Source organism: Ascaphus truei, chromosome 4, assembly GCF_040206685.1.
Source record: "Ascaphus truei isolate aAscTru1 chromosome 4, aAscTru1.hap1, whole genome shotgun sequence".
Lineage (NCBI taxonomy): Eukaryota > Metazoa > Chordata > Amphibia > Anura > Ascaphidae > Ascaphus > Ascaphus truei.
The window spans coordinates 325,444,625-325,467,454 of NC_134486.1; the positions used below are offsets into that span (position 1 = coordinate 325,444,625).

Below are 22,830 nucleotides of genomic sequence, written 5' to 3' on the forward strand. Positions count from 1 at the left end.
AGATTGTACATTATACATTTTTGAGATTTCACAAGGGACTATGGGGCACATGCATCAAATGCCTATACAAGTTATTGCACCCGTTCCGGCATTTACTTATATTGACTTGAATGGAAGTTACCGCTAGAACGGGTGTGATAAGCCATACCAGCACTTCATTCATGTGCCCCTATAATAGCAAGATTCCATGACCTGGATGCCCAATCATCTCCGGTTTGGAGAACATGCTAGTGTGTATAATGACAGAGTTTTAAGATCGTTCCTAACATCTTTGCCATCCTATTTGCAAGAAGCTAAAGATGTCCTTAATAGACTGGATGTTTTCATACTTGAATAAGACAAAATAACTCACATGTTTCCTTCTTGAACGTGTCCTTTGGAGTATATGAGATACAGTATAAATCCTTACCCACTCCTGGAGTTTTCTGGATGTCCTTGTTTTGCGTGACCAGCCGCAGGTAAATAGATCCAAGCAGGTAATGCAAAAAACTCAGCAACGCACAGCCAAGGGAGCAAGGCTAGAATAGTAATAAAAATAATTTATTTAGCAATTAGACATCACTAAAGGAGGTGTAAGAAACCTCCTACATGTTTCGCACCTTGCAGTGCTTTATATCCTTGATAAAGCATTGCAAGGTGTGAAACATGTAGCAGGTTTGTTACACCTCCTTTGGTGATGTCTAATTGTTAGATACATTCTTTTTATTATTATTCTAACCTGGCTCCCTTGGCTGTGCGCTGCTGATATTTTTGCATTACCTACTGTGTTCACAATACCATTAACTGCACTCACGACAGCATATCCCCTAAGGCCTCGGTCCCGCTGCGCTCGTTGGTGCGGGCGGCCATGTCGCGAGTTCCCCACCAGCAGGGGAATCCTCGCGAGCCGGTCCCAGTCCCCCCTGGCGGCACAGCGCACTACACGCTGTGGCGCGTCAGCCGCTAGGAGACACAAGAAAATGGTGATGTCTAGCGTTGACGCGTCACGTGGTGTGGCTGTGAGCCAATGGGGAGGGGAGGCTTCGGGAGGAGGAGAGGCTTCGGGGAGCGGGGAGGAGTGTGGAGTGAAAGCAGGTGAGTGCCTGTCTGTGTGTGTGTGTGTGTGTGTGCCTGAGTGCGTGAGTGCCTGCCTCTGTCTGTGTGTGTGTGTGTATGAGTGCGTGAGTGCCTCCCTCTGTCGGTGTGTGTGTGTATGTGTGTGCCTGTGTGTGTGTGTGTATATATAAGTGCCTGTGTTGTGTGTGTTGCTTACCCTCAGCAGCTCCAGCCCGAGTCCGTGGAGGGAGGGGGGGAGAGTAGCGGGTCCCTCCGCTCAAGCCACGCCCCCCCTCCCTGTCAATCCTCCCACTCCCGCCCACCTCCCGCTCCCTACAGACCGCATATCGCGGTCTGTGTATGTCAGCGCACCGCCTGTATGCAGTGCGGGCGCGCTGACTCTGGGAGCGGGGCCTTAGCCTTATGCTCTCTGAGTTACTACAGAGGATTATAGTGACCCTATGATTTTATTTTTTCACCAGTTCTTTGCTTGTAATCATTTGGATGTACAGATCATTCTTTACTTATTTGCTAGTAAAAGTTACATTTGAATTAGTATCATACAAATAGGGTCTTTTATTCTCTTTCAAATATTTTGAACACTATCACTTTGATATTTCTTATCTTAACTTTTAACATCAGAAAGCATAAAACATTATGATACACATTGTACACGACCTCTGATTAACAAAGTGAGATTGTACAGTATACATTTTTGAGATTTAACAAGGCACTATGGGCCCATGCATCAAATGTCTATATACAGTAGGTTACTTTACCCATTCCGGCGTGTACTTATATGCCGGTACGAGTTATTGTACCTGATCCAGCATTAACTTCTATTGACTGGAATGGGAGTTACTGCCGGAATGGGTGTCATAACCCATACTGTACCAGAACCTGATGCATGGGCCCCTATAATAACAAGAGGTCACAAGCTCCCCATTTAATGATGATCAGTGTTACCAATAATCACAACCTCAGAAAAATTGGGAGTCTGTATGAAGCTACCTTACTATTGTACTTACGGCTGGAAGAGTGAGCATTCCAATAGAGTCTGAAACAAACAAACAAACAAACAGTTCATTACAACAGAGGCATTCATTTGTCATAGATGTTTGATATCAAAACATAAGTGACAATTCATGTGAAATGTGTTATCTAGGTTTATGATGATGCAGGATTAGAAAGTTTATAGAGACGTGTTATATGGAATAATGTTACTTTGTCTTCCCAGAAATGCTCAGTTGTTCTTTCTGTGGATTGCAAATATGGCTCCAAGCAGGTGTTTTAGAAATACAACAGAAAAAACGGAGGGACTTCTCCTGAATATGATGAGAGTATAGTCTCCATATCTATTTAGTCAATTAGACTTTTCACAGATATGAGATTCATAAGTTCGTCTGTTATTTTACATACATCAATATGTGATTATATTCATCTAAGAAAATAAGTTTAGAGGAAAATGTAACCTTTATAAACTAATATTAATCTTTAGTTATCATGATCATTTAATCTTGATATATGCATTATACTAAATATATACATTTGAACATATGACATCCAATATCTATCGTCAGTTACGATTTTATGATAAAGTAAAACTAGAATCATTTTTCATTTAAATCTATTTTGTCATATGATTTTTTGTATTTTTCATGTATTTTGTTTTTTTTAAATGGTTTGCTTTATTGAAGTTCGACTATATATACTACATCTTCTCTAGTCTAGCAGTTGATCCAGCTGTACAACAGCTGGCTATATGTTTTTAAGCTGTCAATCCATGAACCAGTAAGCAAACCCTTAATATGTTATGTTTTTATGTCTGTAGTCAGGTACCCCCCTTGGAGGTTATGTCCCTGCTGTGTTACCTCGAGTTGCTGCAGGAGGGTGCGGGCGGTTGCGGGGATGTGCGGATGTGCGTACACGCGTGTCGGGAGCTCCAGTAATTGCAGGGAGAGAGTGCTGCCATATTGGGAGGTTCGCACATGCGCACAGCAGCGGCGGCGGCCATTCTAGGTTGCGCACGGAAGTGTAAAAGCACGTGAAGGGCAACCAATCAGGTAGGACTCTGGGAGGAGACTACAACTCCCATGAGCATTAGGAGTGTCCCACCTGACGCCAGGGAACCAATAGGAGCTAAAGCTTTGCTGCAGGCAGGATAAGGAAGCGTGTCACAGGCAGCACGCAGGCAGAGTGAGGGGGAGAGAGGTAACGGACGGAGGATCTGTGTGGAGGGCAAATAAGCCTCTACACTAGGCCAGAATACCACCCCCCTAGGCCCAAGGCAGGCCCTGAGACATATTTAGCTTGTTGTATGCAGGGACAGGCCCTAGGGTAGAGACCCAACCCCTTACTGTTATATAGTGATAGTTAGGGATTCAGCAGATGCTGCACTCCTTAAAGACACTATCTTCAGAGTGGGATCGCCTTGGACGGGGCATCACGCTGGTGGATCCAGGACGGCACGTAGGAGATCGTCGGATCCTTTTTGAAGATATTTAAAGGCCCAGGTGCCATCGCACTGGGCAGGTATCGTATAATATAAGTGCACCAACATACCGGTCTATACACAGGCACTGATCATGCCTATAAGGGTGGGTTCTTTGGGGACACTGTGGGACTAGTGACCAAGGGACTTTGCATACTGTGGAACTCTCAGGGACTCTGTGTGAGACACACATTTCTCTGGACACGGTGTGGGACACGGGGTGGGTGGCACTTCAGCAGAGTAATCCCTGCAAGTTATATAGTGTTCAAGTATATATCTTTACCTATGGTTCTTAAAGGAGAATACGTCATAATATCATTACTAGTGTGTCAGTAAAGGTTATGTTATTTTGCATTGTGTGGGTGGTTATTATTGTGTCCTGTGAGGGGCTGCTTCTACACTGCTAGGATCCCTCACAGGTGGAGGCGCTGCACCAGAGTAAGTACACACCCCAGGCGCCCCGTGGCAGAGGTTCGGGCTCCTGTTGGCTACAGAGCTTGTATACTCTCCATGTGATTGTATTTATGATGCCTTTGAGTTATTGGTTGACCTGGATTGGTCAAGCTGTCATTCAATCACTTGTTCATAGGTTCCCGACCTTAGGAGGGTGGTGGACCTGTAGCGGTTTGGGAGGCGGTCCTTCCCGTTCATGGTCCCCATAAGAATTGGCACTTTGAAGGGAATACTACTCTTTGACAAAGTGCACGGGCTGCACGAAACGCGTCAGAGACTCCCTTCAAGAATTGTTTTTTTACTTCTAAATGTTGCTCTACGTTCAATAAACCCTTTTTGATACTCTGATCCAGCATCCGTCATACTTCCTTCATTTGGAACGCATCAAGCATGCTTTGATACGCAGTGCACCGCCAGTATCTACCCCTTGTTGGAAAGAATCTTACTTCGTTTTAGAAATACATGTTAATGAAAGGAATGTTCAGTCCAACTCATGGGTGCATTTTGGTCCATAAACATTTAGTGATGCTAACAAATCTACGTAAGTACCAGCACTCACTGTCTAATAGCTAAATGATGAAAACAGTTGTAATGCAGAATAAACATTTAATAATAAAATGAACCAGAAATAAATCAAATGTGTTTGCAGAAACCAGTATCACAAATGGGCATGTCACAAAGTGAGGGGTGGGGGGGGGGGGGGGGAGAAGGAAAAGGGGAAAAAACATGAAACATAAGGAATATACACAAAAAAAAAAAAAAAAAAAAACACAGCACTCCACACAAGCAGCTGAAGGAGCAGAGCCACTGAGGGTTTGACCACTTCATTTATTTTTCTCATTAACCTTTCACTGACTGTGTGGACTCTTGGTGCTCATTTGCAAGCTGCTTTCTTGCAAGCTGTGTTCAGCTTTAACTGTACCATTAGTGGATTCTTGCTGCCCTGCTATTAGCTGTTTAGCTGTATTTAGCTTACACTATATGTTTACTAGCTATTTTCAGGGGTGTCTGATTTGACCAGGTATAGGGGAAGGGAGGCTTAGGGAAGTACCTCTCGGTCCTTTTGGACCAGGGGGAATGGGCCAGATGAAGAGGTAGTCCCTCGAAACGTCGTCCCCCTAGCATACTTTCCGTTCTCCGTTTTTTTTTGTGTATATTCCTTATGTTTCATGTTTTTTCCCCTTTTCCTTCTTTCCCCCCCCCACCCCTCACTTTGTGACATGCCCATTTGTGATACTGGTTTCTGCAAACACATTTGATTTATTTCTGGTTCATTTTATTATTAAATGTTTATTCTGCATTACAACTGTTTTCATCATTTAGCTATTAGACAGTGAGTGCTGGTACTTACATAGATTTGTTAGTACTATACAGGGGAATAAGGGTCCCCTTTTGTTCCGTGCACCCTGCAATTGCATATATTTAACACCATCAGAGTGCTGTCTATCGTCCCCTTTTACCCTTAGATTAAGTGATGCTGTTCCAGCTATTCACGTGACTGTACAATAACAATGTGCCTTCTGGCACCTTAAATTGTCTTTATGGAATCGCACTGCTTAGTGATTATGTCCTTAGTCGGGTACACTGTCCATAAAATATCACATTCACAAATATACATCCCTGCTGGTAAGATGCACAGAGATCAATAAATATTTGCAAAATAAATGTCTTATTTTTATGTGTGAAAGTGTACAGTCCACTAAGGAAATATTAACTCCTTTAACCATTCTTCCAATTAGCCTAATTCCCAGATAATCTCAAATATCATCTTTAAAGTTTGAAGAGTGTTAGACCTGTTTTTTTATGTTTGCTTAAAAATAATTATTTCTTTCATCATCTTGACCCTGAATTCTCTGTGGTTCTGCGCCGAGAACCTGTTTTGCTTATACCTGGATTTTCACCAACAGCTACACACCTTCTGGAGACATAGATCAGGGAGGAAAAGTGAGCACAGAATCGTGTTACTATATTTGTCTAGGGACTATCCCAATGAGGTTATGAGGGGTGGATTTATTTTCACACGCTCACTGCTTTCAGGGAAACATTATCCCTTGCTATAGACATTTATTTGAGACTCCTCACTGAATATTATGTATGAATGTGATACCTACCCCTGTAATTCTGTGTCTCCATAGTATAAATATATACAATACTATACATTTGGGATCCAGTACTAGAGCACCAATACCATTGCTTTTTTTTGGCAAATATCACTAAGGAAATACAAACTCCTTTAACCTTTTTTCCTATTATGTAGAATTCCAGTGCTCAGAAAAACAAGTCCTGTTTATATAATATAATAATCTGTAGTTGGAAGAAACTCCTTTATAAGGATATACCATAACTTTGTTGCCCTAATAGAGTTAGGGGACTAGTACCTAATGCCACCGGCACCATTGATAATTAGTACAGACCAAAGTCCCATTGTGGTGAAGGAGAAAAACGGTACAGCGACCCATAAAGTACACTCACTTTGTTTCTCCTGGAGTATCCAACATCAGATGCTAAGGTAGGCATGCAATCTCCCAGGTAAGCAGCAGGAGATGGATCTAGATGCCATCCGATTGGTTGGACTGTCCGTGATGTCACCCAATAGCGCGATCGGCGCCAGCGTATAAATTTCGGCTTCTTATGGTGTTATGTACACCTTGAGAAAGGGCATACTGCCCGAAACACGTTGGTGGACTTTTGCTGTGGCTTAGGGGGACATTTGGTCCATTTTTTTATGCAATAAATAATTTTTGCTTCTGCATACCGTGAGCCTCCTTCTGTTCCTTCTGGCAGTGCACTGCCAATTTTTCTACCTTTTTTCCTATTCGCCTAATTCCCAGATAATCTGAAATATCATCTTTAACGGTCTTTAAAAAAAAATAAGACACATGGGGGTAGATTCTAACAAGGCTGTTAATTCTGACCTAACGTGACGTTACCTAATTAGGAAAAGTCCGTTAATTTTCCTCGAATTAACTGGTATTTCGTGGAACTAATTTGCTTCAAAACAAACACGTTGGGCTGTTCATTTGCATATGGCTAACGTGGCATTATCCGACAATCCCAGCGTTAGCCAGCTAACTTTGGAATAAGTGCTATCCCCGCATTAGCCACAGTATCTGTAATTCTGGCTCACATTAGTCTTAGGATAGGATAAGGAAGATGCCAGGTATATATTGCAATGCAATATGCACTGCAATATATACCAGGCATCTTCATTCTCAATTAAAAATACATAAATCAAATCCTTGGAAGCCGTATTGGCCATGAAGTTACTATGCATGCCTTCATGACCACTAAAGTAACCAAAGGGTTAGTACAAACACCCCAACTACCTTAATACCCATTGTACCATCCAAGGGGTTAGCCCCGTAACTTCCCTGGGCAGTGTAGCCTCCCTGCGCGGGCATCAAACCCCATAACCCACCCACCCTTACCCTCTCAACCCAACAAAACAACCCGCCCCTACAGTAATGGCCAATAGGCCTATTAGCCAAATAGGACTAATATGGCTTTGGCCATAGTAAAGCATTACAGTACATTAACATTTAAAATAGAAAAATCGCATCATAAAGATGTAGCAAGACTTACTGCTCTCTTGGCCACATTCAAACACGACCACATGACCACTGGACTGCAGTGCAACCATGCTCGAATGCGGCCAAGAAAACAGTAAGCGGCCCGGGAGGATTAACTCAGCGGGGGTCTGTAACAGGGGACTTATCCCTGTTCACAAAGGTGCCTCTAATCCAGAAGTGTGGTGGTTAACTGCTGGTAGCAAATTAACTAGCACCACCTGCCTGATTACAGGTAGTAGATAAAGCCTGCCTTTGAGAGAGGAAGTAACTCCTCCCTAGCTCTGACTGAGAGCTGACCTTAGGAGAGACAGAGCAGAGGTTCTTGAGTCCCAGGAGAGACTGACCAAAAGAAACCCAGATCTCTGGAGCTGAGCGGTCTTGAGCTCTGCACAGCAGAGCTGAATTCAAGACACAGGGAAAACTACTGCACCTGAAGCTGAACCAGGAAGTGAGATTTTCCCTCCAAGAAACAGATAAGACTTTTATTCTTAAGAGACTGCTTATATATGCTTATTTTCATGCTATATGTTTTGAGGCTGCGAGAACTGCTTGACTAAGGGAGATGTGAACTAATTGCATAGGATTTCACTAGAAATACTCCCAAGTGAATGGAAGCTTTGTTTCCCCCCCCCCCCCCACACTGTGTTTGGATAATTTCCTGATGAAAAGGAACAGGCACAATAAAGCCTATTATAATTTCACATTATAAAACCTCCTAATTGTGTACCTCTGTGAACGTCCGTCCACATATGGTGTCCGAGGTGGGACAAGAGGTGTCTTTGTAGTTAAAAAGGACCGGAGAGTTTTATGTGAAATTTTTTGTTATGTTTTTTTGCCTACAAACAAGTCTGAGAAACTTAGAGAAAAAAAAAAAAAAACCTCATGCAGCAGAGATCAGAATTAAAGGAACACACCACTGCACTGAAACTTACACTGCATTGAAACTTACAAAAACACAGATGGACTCTTTACCCCAATCCCAAGAGGAGAGAGACTGCTGAAGCAGCTAAAACTTTATTTGCCTATCACAAAGCGTAATATGGTCATTGAAATAGGGGTCTTTGCCTTTCAGCCATAGTCAGGTGAAGTGAGTCAGCCCTTGGAAAGGGATAGGTGTTTGTTGTTTTCAAAAGTTTTGCTGAAGCAGTGAATACAGATGGTGACCCACGAGTGGTACTGATTTTGCAAATAAAGGTTGCCACACCGCATAGGGCTACCAGCTGTGAATGGAGTATATGCAGAAAAGTGTGAAAATGGATACAAGACTGTGCTGAAGCAAGGGAAAGTGTAAAATTGCCCTATAAAGAAAAAGGTTTTTCAAAACCAATTGCTGAGTGTTGAGTCCACTGCAAAGAATGTTTTTTTTTCTGCAAGTAAAAAAGTATGCCTATTATCTTGGGAGCAAAACAGACACCCAAAGTGTGAAGTGTGAATGCCATAATACCCAAAGATGAGACTGAAAATCACTGAACTCAGGCAGAAAACCAAATTCTGTTGCTGAAGCGGAGGGATTGAACCTAGCAAATAAATGGTGTATAGCAAATAGACTTTTTTACCTAGCAACTGCACAATCTTGTATACCTGATAAAAGAAAATACATGCACAGCACTGCTGATATTGGGAAAAAAAAATTACCCAAGAAAGAAAAATCTACAGAGATGCCTGTGAGAGCTACGAACTCTACAAGCAAAATATGCCTATCTGTAGGACTATCACAATTGGGGGTTCTAGCAAATACAGTGGCAACAGCTGCAATAGCGCCTCCTGAGGTCAGGAAGAAAATGACACCTGATAGCCTAAAAATGGAGGACAAGATGCAGCGTTCCTATAATGAACCCTACCCCACTGAAGAGTGGCCCTTCCAGTCCAATAAAGAGGAAGACATCTCTTACGGGGAACCCGAACCGAGTCACACCCACAAAACACCCCAAGAATGGTGGGGGTGCCTGAACTCGGCACGAACAGAAAAGACCGCTCCCTTTGATGATGAATATGATCAGCAGGAGACAGAGCGGGAGCAGTGGATCACCGAATATTTCCGTCAGCTATTACAGTTGCAAGAAAAGCCGGGTGGATCCAGTGACGCTGCTAAAACTTCAAATGAAGATGGAGACCCCAGTATCCCTGAAAGGACAGTGTCATCCAAATCAAAAAGGAAGAAAAAGAAAAGCGGTTCTTCACTTACCGTGGAAGTAACAGACACGTCCGCAGATCCTGTGGAGAAAAAGGAGGACCGAGATGCCCTGCAGGCTAGAGAAAATGGAGAATTCGTCCCGCGTATAACCGAATATCCAGAGGGCCCAAGGCAGAAGTCGTGTACCCCAAAGAAGTGTCTGTCCGGTGCCAACAGTGAGGAACCCTCAACCAGTCATCCAAGGGAAGCGGAGCCAGAACCAGTGAGTGACGATCCCTTGACCAGCCCTGAAGACGCCCTGAAAATTGCCAGGCGTGACTGTGATTTACTCCGTGAACAATTGAATCAAAAGAAAGATGGTTACGCGGAGCTACTGAAAAATAACGTGAAGCTACAGGAATATGTGCTCGCAATGTACTCTACAGCCAGGACAGAATTGGACGATCTCAAGACTGAGCTAGATACTGCTAATGCTGCTATTTCCGCCATGGATGAAAAGCAGAGCCAATCTGATAAAATGGTGGCTATGCTAAAGCGGAAGTTTGAGGAGGCACTGAAGCAGATGACAGTCTTCCAGCAAGAGGTTCACACTCTTCGCATAGAGCTGAATGCCTCACAACAGGAGGTCAACAGTGTCCAGATAGAGGTGAACGTAGCTCAGAAAGAGGTTCAGACACTCCACAGAGCACTGGATGCCTCACATCATGAGACCAACAGCTGCCGCACAGACCTGGAAGTTTCCAGAAAGGAACTACACTGAGGAGCTGGACATTTCAAGGAAAACTATCCTACATCTTAACTTAGATCTCAAAGTCTCTCAGAAGGAGCTTCAGAACTTAAACCTGGAGATGGAAGTCTCACGCCAGGAGACAGCCCGCCTCCAAGCAGATGTGCAAAAATGGAAGGTGGACTGCAAGGAAGCCCTGAATAGTACAGAGACTGAAAAAAGAGAAAATTTAAGATTAAAAAAAGAACATTCTGAGTTGACAGAATACGTCAAGGGAAAGAATGAAGAGCTGCAGGCTCTTATAGAAATAAATAAACTTTTGAAAGAGGAAATGTTTGAAGCAGAGCACCGACTGCAGAACCAACTGCAAGGTCTGCGTACACACCTCCAGTATGCTGAGGAGAAGCTCAGGAAGAAAAGCTGCAGGCTGCTAAAGAGGTACAAGCGCTGCAGGAACGTCTGAACACCCAGTACGTCCCCACAGAGCAGTATGAGGAGCTAAAGGCCACGCTGCATGTCTTCAGAGCATCATTGGAGGCGGAGCTTCGATACCAGGTGACTCTGTATGAGAGGGAGCGTGAGAAGGCTCAGAAACTGGAGCAAGAGCTGGACAGACAGAGAGACTGTTCCATTCCCTTGAGTCAGTACACCAAGGAGGAAACAGATGCAGCAGCAACCTTGGCAACAAAAATTACGGAGCTCCAGAATATGAAGGAGACTCTAATACAGCCACCTAAGAAAGCACTAGCCAAACCTACAGCTGCCCAACAGGCAACAAACAAAGGTAGGAGTGCGGAATCAAAGCCAGAAGAATCCTTAGCTGAGGAAGCTGAAAAGATAGGACGTTCTCTGGAAAAGGACGTGGAGGTGCAACTCAGTCCCAAAGAAGGTGAACTGGCGACTCCGTGGTGTGGAGAAGAGCAGAAAACTCTAAGGGCTAGTCCTAACTGCTCTACAACTGTTGCCATACACTTTGTCTATAAAAAGAGGAGTGCCCGACGCAACAGAAATCTCAAGACCGCGCACGCGATAAAAAGACTTTACGTGGAAAAAGTCGTCCTCGAGCGACTGAGTGCTGATCTCAAGCACCTTCGGGAGGAGACAAAAATAAACTGGAGAAAGGGCTCCAATCCCAGCGGGACAGAGGGTTCTCTTCCTCCATCCACTCTCATTCAAGTCACAGAAAGATCTCGAATGAGAGTGGAAGGATGGGCTTTGGCCGTGGTAAGCCCGAGCTTCCCACAAACAGGGGAGGTATGTAACAGGGGACTTATCCCTGTTCACAAAGGTGCCTCTAATCCAGCAGTGTGGTGGTTAACTGCTGGTAGCAAATTAACTAGCACCACCTGCCTGATTACAGGTAGTAGAAAAAGCCTGCCTTTGAGAGAGGAAGTAACTCCTCTCTAGCTCTGACTGAGAGCTGACCTTTGGAGAGACAGAGCAGAGGTTCTTGAGTCCCAGGAGAGACTGACCAAAAGAAACCCAGATCTCTGGAGCTGAGCGGTCTTGAGCTCTGCACAGCAGAGCTGAATTCAAGACACAGGGAAAACTACTGCACCTGAAGCTGAACCAGGAAGTGAGATTTTCCCTCCAAGAAACAGATAAGACTTTTATTCTTAAGAGACTGCTTATATATGCTTATTTTCATGCTATATGTTTTGGGGCTGCGAGAACTGCTTGACTAGGGGAGATGTGAACTAATTGCATAGGATTTCACTAGAAATACTCCCAAGTGAATGGAAGCTTTGTTCCTCCCCCTGTGTTTGGATAATTTCCTGATGAAAAGGAAGAGGCACAATAAAGCCTATTATAATTTCACATTATAAAGCCTCCTAATTGTGTACCTCTGTGAACGTCCTTCCACAGGGTCCCTGCTTCTGAATTGGACCCCACAGCGTTAATTTTACCAAGCAAGCAACAAGTCTGTAACAGCTGCGCAGAGAGACGTGCAAGAGAGAGGTAGTCTCTGTGTCTCCCCAGAGCAGCTCTTAAAGCAATTCAATGTATTTATTTCCCATTATTTTTCTCTACGGGATTAAATCAAGGGGTCGCCGGAGCTGAACCTCATTAATTTCAGCTCAGTGGACACCCTGTTTGGCCTAAGTATCCACAGTGCAGATCAATGGGTTTATGGCTTATTATTTATTTTAAATGTATGTTTAAAGTTTTTACTGTGTTTTTTTCCTTTATTTTTCTATACTGGATTGATGCAGGAGTCTCCGGAGCTCTGAGGATCCCCTGCTTCTAGAGATAAAGAACGTCGTAGGGGGTGCCGGTAGCTGCTCCTGCTGGGCTATCTTCCTATTTGCCGACGTGATGCAGGAGCTTTAAGCCCGGCCGGAGCGGCTACCGGCAGCCCCTACAGAGGTCTATACCTCCAGAAGCAGGGGGTCCACGGAGCTGAAATGAATGAGGTTCAGCACTGGAGACTCCATGCTTCAATCCTAGGCCCTCAATGGTGTATGCTCTAAATGAATAAATGTATTACTTACCCCAGTCAGGATGAAATCTGTCTTCCTCATTCTCAGAGGCACCGATAAATCTAATAAAGGGCCGATGCCAACCATAAAAACTAAATCCAAGCCCGATGGCCAATAAAATAACAAATTTAAAAAAACATCAAATGAATCCAAGCCTAATGTCACAAAAAAAAATATGAAAATCATTGACAATAAAACCAGGCCCAGTGGCATTTTTTCTATCTGGTTCCATCATGGGTGGACATCGGTGGATCTTCAACGTAACCTGAAGCCCTGGATCCTCCCTTGATAGAAGAGCAGTCTCAGGTGGATATTTCTTCTTTTCTGTTGCTTCTTCCCATCTTCTGAGACATCCCTGGCCTTATATATGGCCTGTGATGTCACAGAAGACCAGTCAACACAACAAATCCTCTTGGTTGATGTATCATGTGGTCCCCTCACATTTGCCTGAAAAAGACGTCTCAGGTAAAATGAGGGAATCACATGGTACATGAATCAATCTGATTGGTTGATGTACCATGTGATTTCTTCCGTTAAACATTACTAGTATTCTATAAGGTTTAAAGAGTCATCAAGAGTGGAAGAAGCAACATCCTGCCTGAAGAAAGAAGATGAGAAAGAATACATCTTTAAAGAAAATAAGACAATAAATAAATACTCACCGGAGGCTGCTCTTTTTTAGCAATGAAAGTTTCAGGTAGTGATGTATAGAGTACCCATAAATTACCCGGTCCATGGCTTACCCGGCGCTTTATCAGCTACCCGGATATTACCCGGACCCGGCAGCAGGGGTCTGGGACCGGCACCGTGTCGGAACCGGCACCGGGTAGCTGGGTAATTTCAGAGTAACACTTAAATGCAGCTGGCGACGGAAGGTGAGGAAGACCGGTGAGGAAGACCACAGTGACATCTGTGAACAGCAACAGACATCCTGGGGGCAGGAGCAGCAGCAGCAGCAGAAATCCATGTTCAGCCGGTGGGAACAGCAGGAATAGAGCATACAGCTGATGCTGGTGGGAGTCTGAGAACCATGTGACCGGAGTAGGAGCATTCCTATTGGAGCACTTAAAGGATGAGCTGACCGGCCAGGACCACACTAAGGACCTTGAGGAGTTCATTTCTCTTGCGTACATGTCAATCTCAGAATGCAGGAATGCCTGTCTGAGAAATGCCGTGCTGTTAGGATCCCGACTACTCGGTTGGCCCCAAACTTCGTTTCTCCACCCCCTCCAGATGACGAGCCTATGCAGACTGTCAGAATAAGAGAGAAGTGGGAGGTGTACCTTGGGCTTGTGCCTGTATTGTGGGTCCCAGGGCCACCAGATCTGTGACTGCCTAATCGTTGTGGGGCCAGAAAAAATGCCTGTGTGCAGTGAAGTTGGAAGATGATTCGCTGAACATTGCTCCCATCCTTGCTCCCTCAGTGCCTCCCCAGATTCTTCTGCTGGTTTCCCTCTCATGGTTCGGCCTCAGTCTCTGCTCAGGCCTTCGTGGATTCCGGAGCAGCGGGTAACTTCCTTGATCTTTCGTTCGCCAAACAGCACGCAATTCCCCTTTTCTCTTTGGAGATTCCATTAGAGATTGCAGCGATCGACGGAAGACCCTTAGGCCCCGGTACCATCACCCAGGAGTCCCTTCCCCTTGTAGTGAACATTGGAGTTCTACATACTGCTGCGACACACTTTATTCGAGCAAATACCCAGTATGTACCTGGCAGATACCTGGAATGCGCCGCTCCTCACCTCTGACAAGCCCCGTTGTGTTTGCCTTCCCAGCCTGGGTTCATGCCTGGCTGACGGGCGGCTGATCTGTTAAATGATAATGATTAGGATTTAATAGGCTGCAATGCTTCGCGTGTCTACCAGATGGCATAAATTCATGAATTGTAATGCAGTATATATATATATATACTGTGCAGTATTGCAGCCAGCGGGAATAAAATGCTTCAATCCCTGCCTGGAAAATAACCCAATGCACTCGGGCAGAAAACAGTCACAAACCTCAATACACCCGGGTATACCCGAATTCGTGGGACTAGCCGAGCTCGAATAAAGTGTGTCGCCAGTGTAAGGAGCTTCTCCCTTTCATGGTAATCAACGCACCTTCAGCACCTATAGTTTTAGGTCTCCCTTGTTTGGGTGCCCACAACCCTATAGTTGACTGATTAACGGGGCAAGTGACCACTTGGGGCCAGCGATGTCATGGGACTTGCTTGTCTACACCTTGCCCCAACTCTGACTCACCACTGGCATCTGTATCTCTAAACGATGGTCCAATCAACTTGTTTCCAACAGCCATTCCACCGTCTCAGACTATTTCGGCAGTTTCTTCTACTCTTCCATCGTCCGTCTCTCTATCTGGAGTTCCTGTGGTGGATGACAAGGTCCAGGAGCTACAGTCTCTATGGAGGAGGATTCATGCCAACGTAACTAAAGCATCCCTTCAGCAGAAGGATCACGCAGATAAGCAAGGCAGCCAGCCCCACAGTTCCACGTTGGAGATCACGTATGGTTATCTACCAGGAACATCCGCCTGAAGATTCCTTCCCTGAAGCTCGGACCCAGGTTCATAGGTCCCTACAAGATTGCAAAACAAGTAAATCTGGTTGCGTTTAAATTGGAGCTACCAGATACCCTAAAGATTCCTCCGGTCTTCCATGTGTCTCTCCTAAAGGCGGTGGTCTGCAACAATTCTTCTCCTGCTCCCACCCTCCCAGAAAAAAACACAAAAAACACAGCGCACGACGCTCATAGTGCATTAAAAATTATATTAACATAAAGAATAATAAAGGTGAGTATTAAGCGTACATCAAAATAGTAATAATCAGGCAATTTTGGGATAATGTTACCCAACACCACGTGGAAGCCGGATCAGATGTCCTCTCATGCAGATGGAGGCTGGTTCCTCTCACACCGGTTCCTGTGCAGGTAAGTGGGAAGTCTTTGAAAGTCCTTACTCCCAAGAGTAGATAAACACGTTTGCAGCTCTGTCCTCGATCGCTGCTTCAAACCGAGCTCCACACCAGCAGAAAACCTCTCTCTCTCCCCTCCGTTGAAACACTTCCGGATTGGTGACGTCACCGCGGGGTTTCTCGCCGATGCTGGCGCCGGTTAACACTGGGTATGCTCGTCGTGATATAGCAGTAAAGTTAGTAGTACTACTGCTCTAGGCTCTTCCAACGCGTTTCGAAACCCGTAGGTTTCTTCATCAGGGAATAAATGTATAAGTGGAATTATTAGGGTTTTAAATACCCCACGCCATGACCCCATTGGTCCACTCAATTGATTTGTCCTCCAATGAAAGGATGGCGGGGAGGAGTCAAAAATACCCAGACTGCACGTATTATTTGTTGTCATTAGCAACATAACAAAAACAAAATAAACTTTATTAATAAACAAAATTGTGAACACAAATAGACATAAGCAATAAATGACGCGATAGGTGATTCTAAAACCAAAGAGAGGAATATTAGTGCATAGAAAAGGTTTGTGCAACATATTGGAGACACATTTGTCCTCTCCTCTAATCACCTTGCTCAATAGAAAAAGCACGAAATGGAGTAACATTCCCTGATGAAGAAACCTACGGGTTTCGAAACGCGTTGGAAGAGCCTAGAGCAGTAGTACTACTAACTTTACTGCCATATCACGACGAGCATACCCAGTGTTAACCGGCGCCAGCATCGGCGAGAAACCCCGCGGTGACGTCACCAATCCGGAAGTGTTTCAACGGAGGGGAGAGAGAGAGGTTTTCTGCTGGTGTGGAGCTCGGTTTGAAGCAGCGATCGAGGACAGAGCTGCAAACGTGTTTATCTACTCTTGGGAGTAAGGACTTTCAAAGACTTCCCACTTACCTGCACAGGAACCGGTGTGAGAGGAACCAGCCTCCATCTGCATGAGAGGACATCTGATCCGGCTTCCACGTGGTGTTGGGTAACATTATCCCAAAATTGCCTGATTATTACTATTTTGATGTACGCTTAATACTCACCTTTATTATTCTTTATATTAATATAATTTTTAATGCACTATGAGCGTCGTGCGCTGTGTTTTTTGTGTTTTTTTCTGTTAGCTCTAGGGGGTTCCTGAGCCCTCCCTTCTACCGCAGCTGCAGACGCTAATTATTATTAAGGTCACGTATTTATTTTTATTTTCACTACATCACCATTAACAATAGTTGCGCACTATTCTCTTAACTCACCCAACCTCCCAGGCCTGGTTCTGGTAGATGGCAAAGTGGAGTATGTAACTCACCGGATTCTGGATTCACATAGATCTCGAGGCAGTCTCCAGTACCTTGTATCTTGGAAGGGATACGGTCCAGAGGAGAATTATTGGGTGAAGGCTAGTGATGTTCACGCTTCCTCCTTGATCCGAGGATTCAACCAGAGTTTCCCCGACAAGCCTGGGTTAAATGTCCGGAGATTGATTCTGGAGGGGGGTACTATGAGGTTTGGCAAAATCCTTTCCGGGTTTCTATATTCCGGTTCAGGATTTTGCTCTTACTCGCCCTTTGTGGCTGTATCATCCATTTTTGCTGCTGGCAACTTCCTTCAAAGGGACAGCCCTATTAGCAGGAAGTTGCCAAGCAAAGTTCCAGTTTCTTACTGCGTTTATGCTTTTTGTATCTCACGTTACCAGACCCGGCTCATGTAACTCGACTACCCTTGTCTTCAGCCTGCCCCGACCATTGCAAGTACCTCGACTAACCTTTGATTTCAGCCTGCCTTGACCTCTGCATCCACACCTACTACGCAACTCTGCTGCCATCCCTGGCCTTTGACTTACGACTCACTGCTCTATCAGGACTCCGTCCCTCGGCTCAGGTCGGTTCTTTCACCTTCCTATCTCAGCCCTGGGGGTCTGTTTCCTGCTTGAGACGAGCATCGTTACGACTACGGCCAAAAGCCCTGTTAGCTACATTTCGCTAATAGGCCTATTGGCCATTACTGTAGGGGGGGTATTTTGTTGGGGGGGAAAGGGTAAAAGGGGTTGGTTATGGGGGTAGGTGCCCATGGGAGGGCACCCCTTGGTTACCTTAGTGGTCATGAAAGCATGCATAATGCTTAATGCAAAGAGCCCCTGTCACATCCAAAGGGTTAATACACAGGTATTGGCTACATTATTTGGCCTAGTGCAGGGCTTTCTATATTGCTACGGCATTGCTAAGGCAATATAGGAAGCCAAAGTGGTAAAGTTCAGAACCCTGGACAAGGCCAAATACTTTTCTGCTACCTTCCAGCATCTAACGCCAGGTATAGCCATGACCTTAAAAAAAGTTTTAATAAGTGTTAATTTCTGCTTTGACTTTAACGGACTGTTGTGGATATGCGTTGAGGTGGTCTCTGCCTCTTTTGCATACCATTAGAGCAAACGTCTGTTAAAGTTAACAGCAAGCCATCGTTACTTTAATACAGCACTTAAATCCTCGTTAATGAGCTCTGAAGATACCGTTAGCACTTAACTATACATTAACTGATGTTACAGCTGGAAAAACTTGGTGCATTAACTTTTCAATATAGGTTATAGGTAATATAATTATGGGCCGGTATATGTATACCGCGGTTTCTGAGAACAAATCATAGGAACACAAATTAAAAATATAACAATTTATTAAAATACACAATGAATATAGACAATATTTGTCAACTGCACCTGAACCTTAGGGTGAGCCTGAACCTGAACCTTACGAGCATCCGTAAGAAGTTTCCTGTGTTATTTTCAATCGGCGCCAAAACCAGTGACTGCAGTGGGGAACAGCTGTGCTGGGTTGTGCTGCGATCGTGGAGAGACAGCCGCATTTGTGGAGAGACAGACGCGCTGACGGCATACAACAAATTGCATAGCGGAGCTACAAGATTGCTTACACAAGGAAGAGGGCCCGGAGAGGACTACAACTCACAGTACTGAGTGGCCAAAGTGACCGGAGCGCGCAGCGCTTCATACGGCAAACCCTTAAGGTAAATCTGTGTGCACCGAAGTAGCCCCCACCCACATGCAACACACCACCAACAAAAACAGCAATTTGGATCTCAAGCAGTAACTATGCATAGAACAGACCAATACCATCTTCATAAAACAAACATCAAGATCTGTAACATAAGCGTTAAATACATCCATATATCCCTTAGTGATTAATATCACACACAAAGAAGAATTTGCCTATAAACAAAGGTTACACAATTTTCTTCCTATAACAGCAACTATAAGAAAGATGTTATATGAAAACTTTAACCAACAGCAACTCTAATCAAGGTTCTGTATACTACTTTTCTGATTACCTCAGGACTGATACAGAGGCTACGTCCTCTAAATAAGTTTTGAGACTGTTTTTTTGGAAGTGTAGAATATACCATCAACCACAATATATAAGGACTACACTCCAATTGGAAAGAAGATCACAAATGTTATTGGAAGAGATCATATACTTTTTCCATTTTTATTGTGAAATGTTTGTTTGCAGATATAATATTTCGTTTTGTCTATCTAGACAATAGTCTGGATAATTATCCATGAATCCACAATATTGATTAAGCTTAATCAAGGTTCAGGTGCAGTTGACAAATATTGGCTATATTCATTGTGTATTTTAATAAATTGTTATTTTTTTATTTAAGTGTTCCTATGCTTTGTTCTCAGAAACTTCGGTATACCTGCCCATAATTGTATTACCTAAATTGAAAAGTTCATGCGCCAAGTTTTTCCAGCTGTATATCTCTTTTCAAGGGGTTAGAGACCCCTTCCACTTAGGCTGCAGAACATTACCAGTGGGCTACATCACAATAAGTTGATTATTATGATATAATCAATTTATATATAATTTACTCACTGATCATTAATTGTAGTTATCACACATTAGCGCTTTTAAGTTTATTCACCATTAACTGATGTTAACATATCGTTAAGTACAGTATTTAGCAAACTTTTGTGGATCTACCCCATGGTCCTCAAAGACGTTGAACACAAATGTAAAATATTTCCAAACCACATGTGCATTTGGCACTGAAATCAGTGTGTATTTTTTTTGTACGATGATGCATAAAAGCCGCCTTGTCCATGCCTCTTAATATCTGAGTTCAAGATGATTACTCTATGGTATAGGCAGTGAAATATGACAAGCAACTTTCACATTACAACCTAAATCATCTGAAGTAACATAACATTGAAAAACACTTGGGGACAGATTCAGTATGGGTAAGTACACACAATCTGGCATGAGCTCCAATTGATTTGATTGGGAGTTAATGCCAGAACAAGTGGCGAACTCCTAGCAGTGCTCAATGAATCACCCCCTCAATGTATATACTAGTATAACTTTACAAAAAGGCATGCATCACCAACTATTTTATATATATATATATATATATATATATATATATATATATCCCTTGGGTTGATTTAAGAGATAGGAGGGACTGTGCCAAAGGATGGGGGGGGGGGGGCAATGATGGGGGTTTATACATACTGTAGACAGATAGATAGATAGATAGATAGATAGATGATCATTCAAACTGCAAAAATTACCCCAATATACTCACCATTACGGAAGACATTACTCGTATTTACTAAACGTTTGCTTTGCTCGTAAATTTCTGCCATCACTATAATTTCAGAGTGATTATCACCAAACCAGTGAACAGCAAGAGTCGTATTAACACCTGGGATAATATTATTGGGTGTTGTGATGTAATATGACGGGCTGTAAAAAGGAACACTTATGTTAATTTAATGCATTTGATATTGTTAACATTAGCTCTTCATGTGTATATGCCAAACAACAGAGTTTTATCTCAGTTCACCTTATTCCTTATTCCACCCTGGGGCCACTACCCCCTTCACCCACCCACTCTACCCCCCAAAAAACAGGTACTTTGGTTTAACCCCTTCATTACATTAGTGGCTAGCCGCTACGGTAGTGAAGCTGCTTTTATTTTATTTTATTAACATAGTATTGAAGCAGGGGGTCTCTGGAGCTGAACCACATTAATTTGAGCCCCGGGGAACCCCTGCTTCCTGAGTTACAGGCTCCTGTATGGGGACCAGTATGTTTATTTCTCCCATGACACGTGACCGGGACATATAAACATGGCGGAGATACCGACACCCCATACCGGGGCCTGTATCTTGGGAAACAGGGGTTAACCGGGGCTGAAATGAATGTGGTTCACCCCCGAAGACCCCCTGCTTCAATAATGTTTTTAAAATAAAAGCCACGCAATCGCCTGTTAGAGGTGCGCAGAGAGAGGGATTGATTCTATCTACTCTCACTGCGCGACTCTTACAGAATGATGCAGCCCGGAAGAATTCACACAGCGGGAATCGCAGGAACCCCTGCTGTGTTAATCCTGATGGGCCATTCCCCCCTGCCAAGTACTGTGCCGCGAACGCTAACTTTTGTTCCACGGTTCACCAGCACGTGTTGTGGCAAGTTGTATATACAAGATGATACATCTGTAATGTATTGTTTAGCTAAGCAGTGTTCCTTAAACCTATGCAAATCACTCCTACCACCCATTGTGACCAAGCACTGCCATCTACTGCACTTACTCTTTCACCTACTGTCTCTGTAAGTTTCCCATAAAACCTCTTAGATTGTAAACTCTTCGGGCAGGGATTTCCTTTCCTATTGTCTGATTTTGCTGCACTTATTGTATAATTATAATTCCCTGTACTGTATTCTTTGTGAAGCGCTGACTACACTTTTGGTGCTATATAAATAAAGACATACAATACAATACAAATCTATATTTTTACAGGGGAAAGGACAGATACTCTACGCATATGTCACTACTGAAAAAAAACATAGGAGAATATTTGGTGTTTAATCTTAAATATAATTGCCAGATTATAGGAGATTTCAGAAGTTAGAAGACTGGTTTTAGGATATTGACAGAACTAGAAGTACCAGATAGTAAAGAACTTATGAACATGTGTGTGAACAAAATGGGATGCTCCTTCTTGTGTGAGATAAACATACATTTAATTGTATTCTCTAGGCGTTGCTTTTGTGCTTTAAAGAAAGTATTTTAAAACATATATAATGAGTATCCTAAATCAAATGAGGTCCCAGACTTCTTTACAGGAACTGCAGATTGTAGATGTAGGTTGGACACAAATCCAGATGTTTTGTAATCCAGTTTTTTTTAGTTTTTTTTTTTTAAACAGATTTTTTATTTTGTATGTGGGTATGGATACAGAACTTAAAAAGGGGGGGGACAACAAGAAAAGAGACAAGCAAAACAAAATACAATAACCAATAAATCATTACAATAGTTTCAAACATTTCTAAAGTAGCATCAGCAAAATTAGAGTTTGACATACAGTATATCAAATATATACATCCAATATTACTCCATCATTATGCATGTAGTAGAACCAACTCTTAAATAATCACTATTCTGCTAATTGCTGCTCTGAGGATTAGTCATCAGGAAACCGAAAGCCATCATTCTCACAGAAACATGGATACATGGCTAACTTCTAAAACCCTTGATGCATCTATCGTCATTCAGAGAAACTCAATTTCTAGGAAATATAGGTCAAAGAGAGGAGGAGGGGTGTTATTTTATATTGCAGACACCTTACAATTTACACTGCTACATTGCCCCCCAAGCCCATCCTCTTTTGAAATCCTAGTTGGCAGAATATGCCTCCCCTTTTCTAAGCCCATTCTTATTGCTGGCATCTACCGCCCCCCTAAAGACCCACTACAATCCCTGACTGATATCACCCAGTTTATTGGCTCAATTTCCTCTCTGAACTAGAAGAGTGAGATGTTAGTTCTTGGGCATTTCAACTACAATTGGCTAGACCCCAAAAACAACAAAATCCAGATATAACTCAAGTCACTTGCAGCGGTTACTTACATAAAAAGATATATGCAAGTCCCTGCTCACACGGTGATAAGACTCTGTGAGTAAACTCTGTGCCGCTGCAGACCTG

General features: G+C 43.5%; 1 protein-coding gene across 2 annotated transcripts in view; it reads right to left on the bottom strand.

Moving 5' to 3' along the window:
• The window catches only part of LOC142493648 (CD109 antigen-like), a 181,266-nt gene that overhangs the window by 117,134 nt on the left and 41,302 nt on the right, over positions 1 to 22,830 (bottom strand). For both annotated transcript variants that reach the window (XM_075598012.1, XM_075598011.1), the window contains exons 2-3: positions 20,427 to 20,587; positions 2,064 to 2,092 (exon numbers count right to left, since the gene is read on the bottom strand). In XM_075598012.1, coding sequence (XP_075454127.1) covers positions 2,064 to 2,092; positions 20,427 to 20,587 — 190 coding nt within the window. The remainder of the gene's footprint in view (positions 1 to 2,063; positions 2,093 to 20,426; positions 20,588 to 22,830) is intronic.